This window comes from Triturus cristatus, chromosome 10 (assembly GCF_964204655.1).
Source record: "Triturus cristatus chromosome 10, aTriCri1.1, whole genome shotgun sequence".
In the NCBI taxonomy this organism is placed as follows: Eukaryota; Metazoa; Chordata; class Amphibia; order Caudata; family Salamandridae; genus Triturus; species Triturus cristatus.
In genome coordinates, this window is record NC_140593.1 from 534,143,779 (window position 1) to 534,162,440 (window position 18,662).

At 42.4% G+C, this 18,662-nt stretch overlaps 1 protein-coding gene across 1 annotated transcript in view; it reads right to left on the reverse strand.

The window, feature by feature from the left end:
* The window catches only part of ACTR3B (actin related protein 3B), a 490,971-nt gene that overhangs the window by 89,593 nt on the left and 382,716 nt on the right, over window positions 1-18,662 (reverse strand). Inside the window, exon 7 of the mRNA XM_085632001.1 lies at window positions 9,850-9,993. Coding sequence (XP_085488127.1) covers window positions 9,850-9,993 — 144 coding nt within the window. The remainder of the gene's footprint in view (window positions 1-9,849; window positions 9,994-18,662) is intronic.

An 18,662-nucleotide genomic window follows, 5' to 3' on the forward strand; every position in this document is an offset into this window, starting at 1 on the left:
AGCTGTTTGACTTGGTATGACCAGATCATACTTGCAGCTGAGAATGTTACCTTGAAAAGGTGTGCTGTCTTGAACCCTGTCATCCTGTTGCCCCTTTCTGAAAATGACAATGATGAGAGTGAGATGGAGCTTTAATGTCTCAATGTTACTGAACTGTGCGCCAAGCCAAGACCAGATATAAAAGATGAGCCACAGCCTGAATCTGATTTTGCTTTTATTTGTGGATGGGTCATGTTTGCGAGACCATGGGTCATGTTTGCGAGATATTTGTGAGCTGCCTATGCAGTTTGTACATATTCAGGAGTAGTTGAAGCTTTGTGGCTCTAAGGAGTGTTCTCTCCACAAGTTGCTGAATTGATTGCTCTTACTAGAACATGCTGTGTATCTGACCAGCAGTGGCCATTTTCACTGATAGTCATTATGGCTTTGGTGTTGTTCATGATTTTGAGCAGTTATGGTCCCAGGGGGGGGTTTATGGCTTCTTCAGGGTCCCTCATCTGAAACAGAGAACAAGTAAGAACAATTCTTGAGGCAGCGCAACTACCTGCTCAAGTTGCAGTAGTAAAATGGGCGGCTCATTGTAAGGGGGATGATTATGTGACCGTTGGAAAAAGATAAGCTGAAAAGGTGACGAAGTACTAAAGAGAGGACAGATGAGACAAGCTACAACCTTTTGTTAATGACAGCTGATAATGTGGGAGGAAGTCAAGGGGCTGCAGGAAGAAGTATTAGAGGCAGAACAGAAGAGCTGGGTTAATGCAGGTTGTGTTAGGAGAGAAGAGGATGAGATTTTGGTTTCAAGAGATGGAAGACCTGTGTTGCCAAATAGTCTTGTGCCCCCAATGACTAGGCATTATCATGGTCTGACTCATGTAGGGAGGGATGCCATGGTCAGGTTGTTCAGGCAGACTTGGTTTAATCCAAGGATTAGATTGATGGCTTAAGCTTTGTGTCACAGATGTGTTGGGTGTCAAGACAGGGAAAAGAACTCTGGTGACATTGAGCTACATTGAAAGATCAGGTGGTCCCTTCAACAGGATGCAGTTGGATTTAATTGAGATGCCCGTGAGCAATGGGTTGAGGTATGTCCTGGTTGTTGTGTGTATCTTTTCACAATGGGTTGAGGCATACCCGGCTTGGAGGAATAGCAGTCTCACTGTAGCAAATCTGCTTTTGAGTGAGGTTTGGCTTCTCTAGAATCAGACGAAGGCACACACTCCAACAATGAATACATGAGGATGCTGTGTGCAGCTGGACAAGTTGAATATAGACTGCACTGTAGCTATATACTTGAGGCTTCAGGTCTGGTGGGGCAGCTCAATGGGACCTTGAAATCCAGATTTTCAAAAGTGTGTGCTTCTAAAGTCTTTGAAATGGCCTGATGCTTTGCCACTTGTGTTCATGAGTCTATGCAGCATACCTGATCGTAGGGCAGGATTGTCCCCCCATGAAACCATCATGGGCAGGGCAATGAGATTGCCAGCTGTACTGGCAAATGTGCTTGGGAACATTAGTGATGATCTCATAGTTGACTGCTGCAAAGGATTTGAATGAATGAATGACCAGCTGGAGTGTCCCGGCACTAACAGTGCACATATGGCTGCCCTACTAGCAGGCTCAGTTTTTAAAAAGCCATGTTTTCAACTGTTTTTTGAAGTGGGAGAGAACTGTTGATGCTCTCAGAGCTGCCGGCAGTTTGTTCCAAGAGTGGGCTCCTAGAAAGCCAAAGGACCGACCACCTCTGCGCACCAGACGAGTTTTGGGAATGCAGGCCAGATCGGCGGAGGATGATCTAAGTGCGCTAGTAGGTGTGTATCGGCTGACTCATTTTCTAAGGTAGGCAGCGCGCATGCCATGGAAGGCTTTGAAAAAAATAACCATGGCCTTGAATTTTATCCGTTCCCTCACTGGGATCCAGTGTAAGGACTTAAGATGGGGGGTCATATGTGACCTGGGTTTCAGTTTGAGAAATGCAATAGCTGCTGAATTTTGCACTACCTGAAGGCTCTGGAGAAAATAGCTCTGCTAGTACCAGGTAGAGGACATTGGCATAGTCCAATCTGGACGTGATCAGAGCCTGCACCACTGTCTTCCTGGAATCCAGGGGGAGAAGTGGCAGGAATTTCTTCAGCATCCATAGTAAGCCAAAACAGGTTCCCACTAGAGATTGAACCTCGGACCGCATCGAGAGCTCATTATCGATGTAGATACCCAGGTTTTTGACTGTAGATTGGGCAGTACTGGGAGGAGAGAGATCTTCCGGCCACCACTGGCTCCAATTACTCACAGCGGGTTGGCCAAGGAAGACAATCTCAGTTTTTTCGGGATTGCACTTGAGCTGGTTCTCCTTCAGCCATCTAAAAACCTTAGTGAAGCAGGATCTAATTGCATCCCCACTGAAGTCTGCGCCTTTGTCGCTTGTAAAGATCAGCTGAGTATCATCAGCATATGAAATTATGTTGGCACCCTGTGCCTCTGCCAATGATGCTAGAGGTGACATGTATAAATTAAACAGAGATGGACTTAATGAGGAGCCCTGCAGGACTCCAACCTGCATGTTGGGCATTGAGGCTGAAAACGGGGGGGTCCAGATGACCTGTTCTCTGTCCTCCAAAAAGGATGTAATCCAGGCTAATGCTCTCCCTTCAATACTAATGTTCCTCAATCTGTCTAGGAGCATCCCGTGGGGCCCCGCATCAAATGCCGCGACAGATCGAGTAAATTAAGCGTTGCTGTACCCCATGACCCAGCTTGTCTCTAAGATGTTCCATCACTTCCAACAGGGCAGACTCGGTGCTGTAATTGGCCCTAAAGCCAGATTGCGTGGGGTGCAGGAGAGAGTGATTCTCCACAAACTCCATGAGTACTTTGTTGACATGTTTCTCCAATACTTTGGAGGAGGCCGGGAGGAGGGAATGGGGTTTGTAGTTTGTGGGAATGTTGGGGTCCGCATTTGGTTTTTTCAGGAGTGGCAACATTTTTACCTGCTTCCAGAGTTGTGGCACAATGCCAGTTTCAAGCGAGGAGTTGAGTACCTTATTGACAGGTGCATTTACTGTGGCTGCAAGAGCAGGTATCAGTTTAGCTGGACACACATCTGTTGGTGAGCCTAACTTGATGCCCAAGAGATGTGTGAGTGAGTCCTCAAGTTCGATGGCAGGGATCTGCAACAGTGGTGGCCATTGTGAGAGTGCTGTGGGGAGATGGGTTGAGTGATGCTTCCCACCTGGGTGTGAGGAGAGGGGATATCCTCCCCTGCCTCCGTGGAGAATGACCGCTGGATCGTCATTATCTTTTCATGAAAGAAACGGGCCATCTGGTTCTTGCAATCTGCTGAAAGTGGTGCTTCTTTGTGCACTGCCTTAGGAGCCGTAAATGATTATACGATTTTGAAAATGTCCTTGCCCCTGTTGTTGGTTTTTTACAATCCTATTCTCCAGATAGTTCATTTTGGCCATTCTTGCCAATTTGTAGTGTGCTATGAGAGATGCCTTATAAGTGTTCCTGTCCTCTGAAAGATATTGCCTATGCCACTTTCTTTCCTGGCCTTTGCATTTGCTTTTGCTGGCTCTCAAAGATTAGTTGAACCAAGGCGGCAAGAGGCCAGTCCTCCAAGAGGTGCACGCAGTCAGGGGGGGTGACTGCATCGATAGTTGTCCTCAGCCATGCTTTTAGAGTGTGAGCGTCAGCTACCCTACTGCCCACAAAAGAGGGGGCTGAGGAGTCAAGCGCACTTTGAAGAGAAGGCAGAGAAACTTTCTGGAGGGCTCTGTAATTGTGTTCTGCCTTTTCCTCCCCTAATGGGATGTGCTTCCCTAAGAATGGTATCCGAAAGTTAACAAGGAAGTGGTCTGACCATGTTAGCGGGATTGGAGAATCCACCTCCACCTGCAAGTCGCAAAGAATTTGGTCTAAAGTAGGTCCGAATTTGTGAGTAGGACCCGTGACCAAAGGTTTAAGATTACAAGCTGCCATGATTTTGGACAGGGCCACCATATGGGGGTCCAGGGCTTGTAATAATGCAGGTTCAGGTCCTCCAGAATGAGAAGGTGCTTATATCTTAGGGCAAGCGATGTGATGCATTCATGTAAAGAGTTGATAAACTTTCTAGGTGTGCCCGGTGGACTATATATTTGCATCCCAGTGATGCATTGATAAGGTGAAACAGTGCAGCAGAACACCAGACACTCTGCGCCATCCACCTGGTCCAGTAAAAAAGGGGAGCACTCTAGTTCCTGTTTAAAGACAATGGCTACTCCCCCTCCTATCCCTGTCTGTCTGTCTTTCCTCATGATTTTATAGCCTGCGGGAATAACCAAAGCAATGGTGGGATTAGAGGAGTCTGAAAGCCATGTTTCGGTGAGGAATATGAGGTAGGGGTGCTCATCTGATAGAAGTTTGTGAATTTGTGCTTCATGCTTTTGCAGGGAGCGAGGATTAAGGAGTGCAGCTTTGATATACTTTCCCTGTCTGCCTGAGCTAGATGCCTTTTTACTGTGGACTGGTCCCATCGGAACATCCACCCTTCCCTTGACCAGAAACCAGTTGCAGTGAGGGCAGACAAATGTGATTATATTATCAGGGCTTACCGCGATATTCCAGCACTAGTGGAAGTTGCCTATGTTGAGTAGTGCTTCTCGTCCATAGCTACTAATATGTGTCAACTCTACGGTACTACGGGCAGCATGTCTGGTGCCGGCCGCCTCCGGGGCGCTAACGGGCGCAGACGGACTTGCCTTTGGCTACGCGTCTGTGGCATCCCCGGGTTAAATCCCTAAGGCAGAAGGAACCGGGAGGAGACTAGACCGTCTCCCTTCCAAGATGGCAGCCGCTGTATGGCTCACCAGAAGAGTGAAACCCCAAGGGTAATCCTCCCTCCACACAATCAGCAAGAAGCTGCGGTCGACCTGGGAGCATTAGCTGGGAGATGAGGCAACACTGAAGACTCGGTGAGTGTCCAGGGGTATGGTGTCCAGTGGACTGATATATGTGCAAAACTCGCACGCAATTAAAAAATTAGCTCAAGTATTTTAAAAATTAGTTCAAATACAGAACACAGATAGTTAAAAATTAGAATAAGACAAATGCCTCCTTAGCACTGGAATCTAAGAATAGACTGGCAGCCAGAGTGTCGCGCAGTCTCTCGTTTACTGCGTGTCCGCTGACGTAATGCATTTTGTGTCTCCAGGTTGTAGCCACCACAGCCCACCACATCAGCGGCAGTGCATGACCTTAGTTCCGGAGACTGGGTCTTGGTGAAAAAGCATGTGTGAAAGAGGTGTCTGGAGCCCCACTGATGTGGCCCTTCCAGGTGATTCTAGTCACTTGAAGTGCAGAGGTCTCCAGAACTGGGTGCAGCTGAGTTCCTTGTCCCCTTGATAATGTAACAGCACTTATCCCAGAAGTGCCGGTGGTGTTAGAGAGACCACGGTAGCAGGTTAGTCAAGCTGTAGGGGGCTTGAAAGAATCTGATGGGGGTTTTGGAGAATCAGTGACTAAAGTTGAAGTCAGAGAGTCTAGTCCTGTGATTGTGACCGAACCAGACTCGGACCATGATGATGGGCCTAGTGCTGTAGAACTACAAGTGGCAGCCGGAGAATGCTGGTCGAGAAGATGGAGAGACTGGTTCCGCGAGGAGGAGGTGGGCTCCACGCTAATCTGGAAGATAATGGGTATTCTGATCTAAGTGATGAAGGAAGTGAGGGACTATACTCAGAAGATCAAAATGACCTAGAGTGCCCTGTTGTAGGTATTCTTCCCCTGAATGGACTTACATTGCCACAAATGGCAGAGAGAGAGAATTCTGGGAATTCTGGGATAATGGTGGAGATTCAACTGAAACTCCTGGGACTTGATTTTTAGTTCGTTCTTACTTTTGAACTCCCTTTGTTGCTAAGATTGAGTGCCTTGAAACATCTTATCCTGAATGTGATTGAAAACCCTTTCCTCGATGCAAATGAATTCCCTGTGTTAGTAGATGAACTGAGACACTTCATTTTGGAACTGATTGTCAATGAACTTGAACAGTTTCTTATCAGAGACACTTAAATAAACTTTGTAAAAGAAGTAAGAAGGCCCGAGTCTGCTGAAAGAAGTAAGGTTGTCATTTAGAAGAACATGGAGTAGGGTTAAGAAAGTCTCACAATGATTTGTAAATAATCAAGTGACTGCATACTTCACAAACTTTGATGTTGCCATTTGCACAGGTGGAAGTCGACAGAGATGACTCTGCGGTTGCTAAATTCCACACAATGATTTGCTTGTGGGTGTGATTTTAAACTATATCAAAATTACAAAGTTATCCACAATAGTGGAAAAGCTGGCTACTAGTACAACTGGAGCTTAATTGGTTGGAGATATGGAATGGTGGCTATTAGGTCAATGGGTTTGCAAAACCGTCTTGCATTAGACATTCTGCTTGCAAAGGAGGGCCCAGTCTGTCGGATGTTAAAGGTCCAGTAATGCTGCACCTACATTCCTGACAAGAGTAAGGAATTGAAGAAGTTTCTCAAGAATATTTCTGACTTGCCCAAGGATTTGCAGGAGTTGGAAGCAACAGGTGCTTGGAAAGCCATTGGAAAGGGATTTTCTGCTTCAGGCAAATTGGTTGGAAACCTAGGAAGTGGAATTCTGGGTGCTATTTTGTAACCCTTTGTGATAATTGCCCTTTGCGTAATCTTCCTAGTTGTGATCTTTAAGGGATATACGTTTATGAAGGTCAGATGGGGAGTGAAGAGAAAGAGAGCGGATGTAGATTTGGAGGAAAGTCAAAGGAAATACTATGATGACATGAAACATTTGGAACAATGTGGAAGTAATGCCTTGCATTACTTTGCATCAGAGAGGCATTCCATGGGTGGTGCATGGGCTTTGCCTTGCATCCACCTATGGATTTTTACATAAATCCACACCTCCAAAGACCTGCATACATGGATTTACTCTAAAACATGCACCTACCTAAGGTTGGCATAGAAAGAAGAAATATCTTGATTCCTCATCATTATTTCCCTTTGCATGTGAGCTGCATTCTGCAGCACACATACACAGAGGAAATTGTCTTCCAACATAGGTTTTGTTCAGGATGGGACCCCTTCTTGCATTAAAACTATGCTGACCACAATGCAAACATCCTTGCACTAACAGTTTTCCTCGCTGAATATATGATGTTATTTAAGATTATACAGATACATATAAATTCAACATGACATATATAGAAAAACATCCAACAATGAAAAATACAGTGATAGTAGTATATTTATTGATACATGTGTATGTAGATAATTGCATCGATCGTATATATATCTTGCATATAGAGAGCACAGTTCTAGTGATATAGTCTTTTGTTCAAAGGGTGTCTACTCATGATAAATTGTACTTAGTACACCAAGAGGTCATCAAATATACTGGACAATAAGATGGTAGAAGAAATTTCTGATCCTTTTTAATTACTCCTTGCTGCATTTTACACAGAAAGAATTTCCTATTGAGTGGACTCCTCTGTCAAGAGGTCGATACTTATCGGACGGGTTATTCAAGGCCTCATCAGGACACAAATAAGGAAATATGCAGATAAAGTGCACCAGCGTTAGGGAGAAAGCAAGACAGCGCCACATCTTTTAAGGTAGGGCAATGTTTTGTTCTATCCAATTCACGCAACGCAGAACAGCCGCTTGATTGGAGGGCTGGATAGGCTACTAAGAATTACGTTGAACATTCTCCCCCCCCTGCATTTTGCATGCCTGTATGTGCCACAGAAGAAAGTGAGATTCTGATTTTTGGAAGGCTGTGTTAAAGATCTCTGAAGTCTTCTGGAACAGAGCCAGGAAAACAATCCCAGACAAAACAGTACTTGACTCAGTACATTATGAGCTAGACCATGTGCATACATTGGTAAAATACATGAAACATACCAATAACAAAGTGAAGATCAATGAACATATGCTGAATGAATGGTGTGACCAGAGAGCAAATCTCACAAAATATCAACCTGCCCACCTTGGATGGGAAGTCCTGTAGTGCTCATGGCCCTTGAAGATAAGTACATGGGGCTTTTCTTTGTCCTGAAAAGATTTACATAAGCTACCACCTTGATTTAAAGACTCATATACAATCCCTCAGAGTTGTTCATGTCTTTTGGTTTAATCTCTAGTTTCACAAATCTGGAAGGGTTTTATTTCATAGTGGCTGCTTATATGAAAGGAAGTCTTTCTCAGATCCTGGAAATTGAACAGTGGAATGACTAGCAGCAAAGTGCTGCAGGAGTTCTCTGATCTGCTCCCTGATCTACCTAACTAACCAGCTGGAGTATCTGTAATATTGACACTGGTGGCAGCATGTCTGGCTAAAGCATAACATTAAAGATTAAGTAGGCAAGATACTGTACTTTGAGGTCAATGAGCCCTCCAGTGGTTATCGGTCCATTCATATGGAGCTGGGTACCAACGCAACTACTAAGGGCTACTCCAGAACTGAGATTGTGTGTGGACTCGAGGGACTGAACTCTGATCATGAACTAGATCGGTGCTTGGTCATAACTATATTTAACAATCTTGTGGACAGGTAAAGGAATTCAAAATGTCCAAGTACTTTTGGCTGACATAAAAGATTGCCCTACCAAGCCCCGTATTACAAGTGGCAACACTTCACCCTGGGTGAAATTGTGGCACTCATAATTCCAAGTGTCTCAGGCCCTGAATTATCAAGTCCACAAACTCCAAACCTGATAATTCCAGAGCCGGGAACACCACATCCTTTTTGAGGCTGCTAGGGCTGCGGGTAAATGCGCAGCTAGCTCGGTCTCAACCTGACCCCTGTAGCAGTAAAGGGGAGCAGACAGTGTTCACCCTGGACCATCTGAAGCTTGGCATGACTTCCTGCCCACCCCTCACCTCCAACCACCCGCCCCTACTTTCACCTCCCTGCCACCAACCTTCCCACTCTCACTTTCTGTCTGTAATGGTTTCTTCCTGGAATCACTGAAAACAGCACAGAAATGGGCCCAGTAGTACTGGGTCTGTGCAGTTACTTGCCATTTCTAGAAGAAAAATCATAAGGGCTGGAATTTGATGCAAATGTAACGGCTAGAATCTGAGATTCTGACCCTCCAGTATCCCTGCACCAAACATCGGCATACTTAAGTCGTAATGAGAGTCTAAACGGGTCAAGAAAAGAGGTCCACAGTCTCCACTATTCAGGGCAACTTTCAGTTCAGTGGGATGGCTTACACATTTAAGAATTACCCTGCAACTTTCCAGAGTCTCCGGAGTCTTGCAATCTGGTCCTGTCTTGATTACATAACTTCAGAGTGCCTACCTGGATTGCATTGCTCTGTTTAGGTCTAGTTGGAAGGACTGCCTTATTCAACCTCCAAAGTGCTGAGGATAACCAGTGTGACTGTCAGGGCGAGTAAGTGTCAAAAGCACTGAGATAATTGGATTTCCCATGCGACCAATTTGGCAGTGGTAAAGTAAAGCCCTGCTCAAGGAAGATCCAGTGCATTGTGGATGGGGGGTGGTACCTGAACCCAAAGAGTGTCCCACTTGACATGGGCAACTTGATAGTTATGAGTCGTACCCATAGGTATATCACTTCTATTTGTTGAGGGTATTGCAGGAAGGAATATGAAAAAAAAACACCAATAACAGTAGAATGGCCAGTGATTTATTACCTCTCCATAGTAGTGAAAAAGTAAGACTAACTAAACAAAAAGAAAACAATAGGACACAAGCGAACAAGAAATAACAAAATACATGCTTTCATGAAACAATACATTGTGCAAAGTCATAGCCCTAAGTTCCTGCTGTTCCATAAGTCAAGTGAATGCAGCAGGCAACTCGGCCGAATGTTTACCTTAATGGTTTTTGCCGTCTCCAGGGATTGCTCGGGTGGAATCCCCACTTCCCTCTCTCTTAGAAGCTGCTGAATGAAATAGGTGACATCTCGGCCCGCAATAGGGATATGTTTAATGCAGCTTCCAATTACATATCCTTCAGCCTGGAAATAGATTGAAAAAGGATATATTGATTTACAAGGCTAACGTGATCAGGATCAGATTACAAATTAAAGAAATAAAGAAGGGAACTTGCGGGCCAGTGCAGTGGCGGCTGGTGATACTTTTAAGCAGTGAGGCACAAAGATCCACTGTGAATTACACCAAGCAAGCAGCCAAAGTGACTCAGTCCATCTCTCTGTGATAGCCGATTTTCTTCTATCTGAAATGTATCGCAAATTGAGTCATGCTAAATAAAGTTGTGTTTAAAATGTCCTCCATCTTTGTATTAAAGTCAGCAATATCAGGTGGTAATTGTTGCTGTTCATTGTGTTCCAAATAAAGAACTGTAAATTTACACACAAAAAAACTGAGAGATGTTCCCTTAAACCTTTTCTCTCTGTATCCAACCAAGGACTTTTCAACTGTCTCAGCCTTTTGTCATACAATGTATCAATTGGAATACCTAACGAAATGTTAGAAAGTCTGTAAATTCAATGTAAAATTACCATGAGAGAATATTCTAAAGTATTCTGTAGTAAAATGTTTCTTATTGCTTGTTCACTATTGGTGCATTTCCCGAGAATCGCATACCCAAGTAGAATGTATGAACATCTTTGTCATAAATCCTATAAAAGTATGTGTAGATTACTATCGGAAGGAGATCTTTATCCTTAATCTTAGAAGGCAAATCTACGCTGGATTTCATTAAGAACTGTACTGAGTTCTTTGAACTTATGATATAAGAGTATACATAATTTGCTGCTAATTTTGTTTAAGGGACATGCTTTCTAATCTGCCTATAATTCTTTACATACAAATTTGAAACTACAACCTTTGTCTGTCATTCTTATGAGAATGTTTATCACCTGCTACTACCTAAACTGATTTGACCACAGTGACAGCTCCAGTCGGGGGAGAACCCAAGCCCATATTGGAACTACACTGCTCCCAGTCCTAGTTGTTGGCGTGCCTCAGGAGTTGATTTTAAGGTGGTATGGTCTATGCCAACAGATCCCACGTGGGATTAGGCAGTGTTCTCTCCAAAGAAAAAGGAAATCTTCCACTTTATGGCCTCTCTATCACTTTCCACCCTACTGCTATGCTGTGCGTCCTCTTTGTCTGTTTTCAGTCCGGAAGGCTTACTTGTGTTTCCTCCACATGGGCTTAATTTTGTGGATATACAACTTCAATTAATAGTGGTGCATGGAAGCAGCGTTTACAACGCTGCCATTACATCGTGTTCCTTTTACAACGTGGTTGTTACAATGACCGTGTTGTTAGAATGCGAGACCTTTACATCGCAAGTCATTAGATCAAATTGCTGTAGGGGGCGCTCTCACCTAAGGAAGAGTATAATTTACTATTCCAACACCTTCCCTACTGTTGCGCACGCTGGAGTTGGAATAGTAAATTATACTATTCCTAAATCCAGCGCGCCCCCTTCAGCAAGTCGATCTAATGACTTGCGATGTAAAGGTATCCCGTTCTAACAATGCTGTTGTTGTACCGACCACGTTGTAATAGAATGCGATATAATAGCATGCGTAGTAACATGCTATATTCAGTGGTGCATGGTGAAGAAAGCATACAGATTAAATAATGAACCTACACAAGCTTTCCTTTCAAGTTCTTCAGTTACTGAAAAAGTCAGCAAAATGTCTGCTGAACATTTGTAATGGAACATGAAAACGAAATTCTCACTAAAATAATTAGCTCAGACCTTCCAATAGGTCCTGTCTGTGATTTGGTCAGTGCTAATCAAAAGAAAAAAGCTGTAGCATGCGGCCACAGCGAAATAGCCACCTGTAAACTAAATTAAGAAAGAAGCAAAAGTAACTTCCTAAAATGCATTTCCATTTCAATGTACTGACTTTTCATTGCTAAAAATGTTTAACCATGTTTGATGTTAAGAAAAGGCACAATTAATATTAACTGCATTTTCTGGAGATAAGGGAACAAATATGTCCTGATTGCATTTATTTAGGTCATAGCTTAGTGCTTCGTGACTCACCCTTACTCAATGGTTAGGCCAGCTCTCACTCACTAGTCGTCACTGGCGGGCAGAGTTTCTTCAAAAACATTGAAAAGGGACTTTGAAGACCAAGTACTACACTAGCACGTGACGTGATAGGATGACGGCATCGCGTAGGGCTTTGGTGCACATCGCCCATTGAGACTATATTCCCTTGGTGCTGGGACTTGTCACAACTGCAGCACCCTTGCTGTGCGATCTAAGGGCTGAGAAAAGGTAAATCCAGACATGTGCAGTTGGGTGCCAGTCAGGTGTGGTCTCATAACAATGCTCAGAATGAGGGTCAGGCAGCCAGGTAAAATTGCTTAAAAGACATACCTAGTGCGTTCCAGCTTTCCTGAAGGTTGGAGGGGCTGGGCCCTAACACGCTAAAGCAAAAACCACCAATGGTCTACATTTGTGAGGTTTGATAGAAGATGACACTATTCTTTGATCTATGCACAATAGGTTCCTGGTTATGTTTAAAAAAATAATAAAAGAGCAAATAGAGTGAGTCAGTCAGGCAACAAGTGAGTCAGTGAGTAAGTGAATGAATCAGCTCAGACCAGAGTCTTTATCTGTAGGACTGATTTGTCCTGGCCTTTTGCGATAATATAGAGTCGTACACGCCCATGTTATTCTAAACTAGATAATGAAGGAGAGGAGAGTAAGAAGAAATGACTCTTCATGGATTGGGTGTGGTAGGACAACTTTCTGCGGCAGTTAGCTTGGTTGAGAAAAAATCAACATCCACAAAATGCTTACTCCAGTTAAAACTATGCTGAGGTAGGGGACCATATAAGTGAGAGAAGTTGCTTAACATCCTTCCCCTCTCCTACACCCTCAGCCACCACAACACCGATTTCCCCCCCATCTCTGGAGGGAGATAACTTCCCACACTGAGGAAGAGTGCAAAACCCTAGCAGACCTATTCACTGAGGGACATTTTAAATCCTTCTCTCAATGCAAGACAGATTATGCTATACAAGAATCAGATAATCTTCAATTCCCCAACGTCACTGGGTCCACAATTTCTCTAATGCAGCAGCTCATAGGCATCAAGAGGCAGTTTTTAATCCTCGCATGGACGACTAAGCCTTTCTTCTTTGCAATGCCAATAAAATGACGCAAAGATACACCTGCATCACACCTTCCAAGGGAGCAGTGTTCACCATACATCTTTCTGACAAACATACATTTGTAGAGCAAGCGGTTAAGACTGACAAAAGAGATGGTTGAATAGGAAAGCCAGCCTACTACAATACCGATGATCTATGCTTCAAATGTAGGGCAAGAGAAATTCCTCTACCTGACAATACAATAGATAGTCCAGATCTCTGACAATCCAGTAATAAGTGGCAGGAATTTGAATTGATTGATGCACCCTACATAAGATAAATCACATCAGGGCATAGGGATATCACCAGTTCTATAAGCTACAAGCAAAACACTGCTCAACAACTTGGGCCTAATTTAGTCATGGTGCCATAAACACCTGCTAACAATGAATTATTCCCATTTCTCAGCAGTCCACCAAACTTATGCTTCAATCGAGCATATCTCCATATCTCCATAGACCAAAAACCAGTGCTGAGAGTTCAAGAGGTAGAGCAGGGACCCCCAAACCATATCTGGCCATGGCTCAATACAGGTAACTGTGGAATGACCTAGGAAAAAAAGAGAGATCTGAACAATTCTCTCTTAAGAGACCAAGTTAATCCGGGAAAGCAAAAGCTCAAATCAACCCCATCCAGGAAGACTGGGAGATAGCTCACCTCGGTGTAAAAATAACTGCACTCTTTGGAGTACAATAAAGCTAACTACACACTGACTAGGTGCACATTTTCATGAAGTGGAAACAAAGCAGACCCCATGCTAGCAAACCAGCCCCAAGCAAAAATATTGTGGCAGTGCATTGGTAAAATTAGGAGTGCAAAGGGAGAGGTTCAAACAAACAATGAGGGCAATATGAAAGCTTTTCATGCATATTGGCAGAGGCTAAATATGGTCTCACCATCATACCCAGCACCAGTAAAGGCTTTGTGCTCTGTTTCCTTACCAGTCATACCTCAACAAAGTAGTAGCTACAGCAAAGTGCTTGAACGTGGATGAATCCCAGAGTCAAGATGGCTACACACTAGGATTTTATTAACAAATTGGCACTTTATTAGCTCCAAACCATGTGGAGGTCTTTAATAGTCTAGATAACTCCCAGGGATTTACCCACATGATGTTGAGGCAACAATTATCTTGACACCCAAACTCTTTGTGTTCATTTTATCAGCCGATCGTCCTGTTGAAGGCGGAGATTAAGATCTTCATCAAAGTAATGTCAAACTGCATAAAATTGGTATTGTCGCCCTTGATACCAACCAACCACACCCATTTTTTCCAACCAGATTAACTGGCAACAACAAAAAAATATTTTCCATCTAAAAGACTTGGCACGGAAATGTTGTAAGAAGGCAGTGCTGTTGTCTGTGGACCGACCCGGAAATAATATTCAACAGGGTAGATCAGGGCATAATGAAGGTGATGAAGGTGGCACTACCTAGATCTAAGACAGAAGACAGATTCAGGGGCTGGGCTGATGCGCTTTATGGTTCACCAGAATACAAGAGAATGGCATCTCGTGTTTTAGAATCCAATGGGACACAAGGCAAGGACACAGTCTCCCCCCCCCATGATTTTTGCACTGTATTTGCAACTATTGTTGCAAGAGATTAGAGTGCAGGAGTGAATTAAGGGATTCAATTTGCGCTGAGATTCATTTTGAGGTGTCAGCTATATTCTGTTGGTGAATATTGTTTATAAAGTATAGAGTTGCATGAATCTCATGTAAAACATATTGTCAATATAAAAACATCGAGCAACAGAATCTAGGGGGGAAGAATAGCGTTTTTTATAACTATAATATTGTATTTAAAAATATTGTTGTATATAATATTTCTTTAATAAAGTTGTATTAAATATAGTTTTATAATTAATTGTGTATACATTAATTATTACATTAGAGTTATAATACAATTGTTTTAATTTTTTTGCATAATTTGTAAATTGTAATGTGTAATTAAAATGTTTTAAATTTAATTAGTAATTTATAATTTCGTAGCAGGTTTCTGGGGGAATAAGTTTGGAAGTTATTTAAATTATAAATTCTTGTTTTTATTTTAATTTATTTTCTATGCTAAATCTATATTTAATTGGTAACTAATTATGTGTATTGTTTACTTCATTAATTGCTATTTTATGTATTTTAGTGTATTTTGAGATTTTCAATGTACATTTTATTTTTCTATAGTTCAATTACTAATCTATAATTTAGTAGCTGGCTATTGAGTTTGTAGGAAAATAAGGGCTTTACAAAAATGTTTTTTACTTTAATTGAATAGTGAATTTGTAATTATGTATGTAAAAAATTTAATTGAATATTTGTTACTTAAATTCTTTTTTGTAGTTGAAAAAGTTATTGATAGGTATATTTATTAATAAACGTAAATGCATTTTATATTTATTACTGGTTTTAATTTTTTTTTTTACTTTAAGTGATTACTATTTCAATGTCATTGTCATTTTAGTTATCATTTCTTTACTTCTCTGCTTTGGGTTGGTGTTTTTGGGCAGTAATGAAGGAGCATATATTTTAAATATATTTAATATCTTTTTAATATGTTAAATTATGTTTCTGATTATTAAATAGTTTTTTTATTACATTTCATTTTATTAATTTATAAAGCATATATTTGTTGTTTTGAATATGTTTTAATAATTTTAGGTTGTTAGGTATTGATTTTTCATCAGGAACTGTAATGGTATACCTAACCCTTCCTAACTGCAACACTTTATTTGCATTTGCTTGCATTGGAGTGGAAAATAGAAAATGTAACCCCTCCAAAGTCGAACACATTCTCTTCTGTTGCTTAGACTGGAGTAGGAATGGTAAATCTAACCCCTCCGGAACCTAACACTTTCCCTGATTTAGCTTACATGGAAGTAGGAATAGTAAATCTACCCCCTTCAAAGTCCAACTCGTTCACTACTGTTGTTTAGATGAAGTGCAAATATTAAATCTACCCCTCCAAAGATCAACACTTTCTATTATATGCTCACATTGGAGTGGAAATAGTAAATCTAATGCCACAAAATTCCTACACTTTCCCATATCTTCCTTACGTAGGAGTAAGAATAGTAAATCTAACCCCCCCAAAGTCCAACTCTTTCCCCACTGTTGCTTAGACTGGAGCAGAATAGTAATTCCAACCCCTCCAAAGTCCAAAACTTTCTCTACTGTTGGGCCATGCAACTGCCGATAAAGTACTACACCCCAAGACCACTTACACCCTTTAAAAAAATGTGGAAACCCTAACAACTACACAACACCTGGTTTACAGAATATAGGCAATTCTTAATACACGGCTTCCCCAGCCATGTATCGCATACCAAAGACAATGGGGAAAAGAACAAAATATCAATTTAGAGCTTAAGCACAAGAAATATATACGTGGATGAACAACTTTGTGCACCACACACGGGGGTGATAAATGCTTGCACAATCTTTTATCGATGGTATCACATCCTCAGCCAGATAAATAAAATTATCAAGGCCAGACCTTTGAATGTGGGAGCATTGTGGGAACCGGGTACAATTTTGCATAGACTATGGCCATGTTTTAAGATTATTGGGTATTGGGGTAATATACTAGCTAGCGTAACCCAAACTGAAGGCAGGGCTACAAATAGAAACCTGGAGATGATCATCCTAGGTGCCTCAACAGCAGAGACATAATCTCTACACTCAACTAAGGGGGTAATGGATCTCCCATGTATTGCTTGCTGCCTAGCAATCTATTCTTTCCCTCTGGGGAAGTGCCACAATCTTACTCTTAGACTTATGGATCCAGCGGTTATGGCAAATGATTAGCCGGGAAAAGATAGCTAATGACCTGTTAGGGGAAGCCCATATAATGAATGCATAAAAAATAGATACTTGTTAATGGGGCACCAGGTACAGCTGGACTCAGGGAAAGGGATTGGAGCATAAGCAGTCCAAACTCAAGCTCAGAAGGGGGCATTACTTGGTGGGTGGAGATAGACCTAGTGGAATGATGGGTGGAAGGGGGGGCTTCAACTTGCACAGGGTTAGCCATTGAAGCCAGGGACTCCTGTCTCATCTGTCTCAATGCCAGGATCTTATCTGATGATGCGGAAGTGTCCAGTGTTGAGGAACAGCACTGAGGCTCTCAACAGTCCTGGGAGTGGGGATTTTCTTAGAGAAGAAAAGGATTTCTCTTTCCTGTGGCACTGTTTCGGTTTTTTATAACAATATGTATTCAGAGTTCATTCTCTGTCAAGAGGCTTCCCTGGAGGTGATAGATATCACCCTGACATATATCTACAGGCCTTAGCCTAAGATAGTTTGACTCCTTGATGACTTTGGTTGCATAAAAGAGCAGGAGTCACAGGCTGCAGCATCATGTTCTGAGCCCAAACGCCACATGCAGATGTCATATGGGTCCAAAAGATAGAGGGCTTAAACCCTGAGATTTTTGGAAGAGACATTTGACCTATTCACTATCCAAATGCTAAGGAATTTCATTGGTGAAGCACTGAGAGAGCTCCAAAGTCTCATTGAAGAGGTGAAGAAAAACAGTCTCTGATGCTAGTGCATGGGTTGGTGCCATATATGCGCATCAAATATAATTTTGAGATGAATTGATTGACAAATGTTCCAAAGCATGGGTGGCCTCTGCCACTAAACTCAGACTGCTAGTGTGTATGAGATGTTTGGTCTGAATGTAGGGTAGTGCAACTGCAGATCTTGGCTGAAATGAGATGCAAAACACGTTGTCTCTGCTGAAGGAGAGCAGGGGCCAGGGAGATCAAAATGAATAGTTGTGTGCTTACAAATAATGGAAGAGCCAGGATGAAACCAAGTCAGCATCTTTGATGAAGTTCTTTAGTTCTCCACTTGGTAGAGGAAGGTGCTTTGAGTCTCCATTTAACTAGTGCCTCAAAGGCAAAAGGTGAGACTTAGGAGATGACAGTGAACAATTTCACTTTTTTTGTAAAGCCTTTGTTATGTATTTGTCTCACTGATAGCCATTAGTCTGAATGTCAGATTTTAATTCTGATAAATCACTGCTGTGACATAGCAACGGTGGCTAGCAATAAAGGAATTCTAGGCTGGTCTGGGGTGGCTCTCACACAGCACGTCAGACCACTGCTGGATAGCAGGGAGCATAGCTTCTGCAGGAGACGGAAGAAAGGCACAGAGGATAGTGGGGGTGGGTGACAGGGAGGAGAGGCCAGTGGTATGTATGGCTCCCCATAACACCTTTACCCCTATGTAGCAGTTGACCGTAGGTGTGGATGATTTTTTTGGGGAAAGGACATGACATAAATTTATAGATGAGTAATAAGCAAATTAAAGGGATGCTTTTCAGCTATGGGTTCTGAGTGACATCATAGGCAACTCAAGCTTTGCTCTTGTTTCATGTCACTCAGAGCAACTCGGTGAAAAATATACCCAGAATTCACTGTTATCCATCTAAAAATCTAAATAATCTGTCAGCTAATTATGTCAACCTAGATGTAGCAGAAAATAGGTGCAATCCCAACTATCCATTCAAAGACCATCCGCTGTCAAGACATTACCCTCCT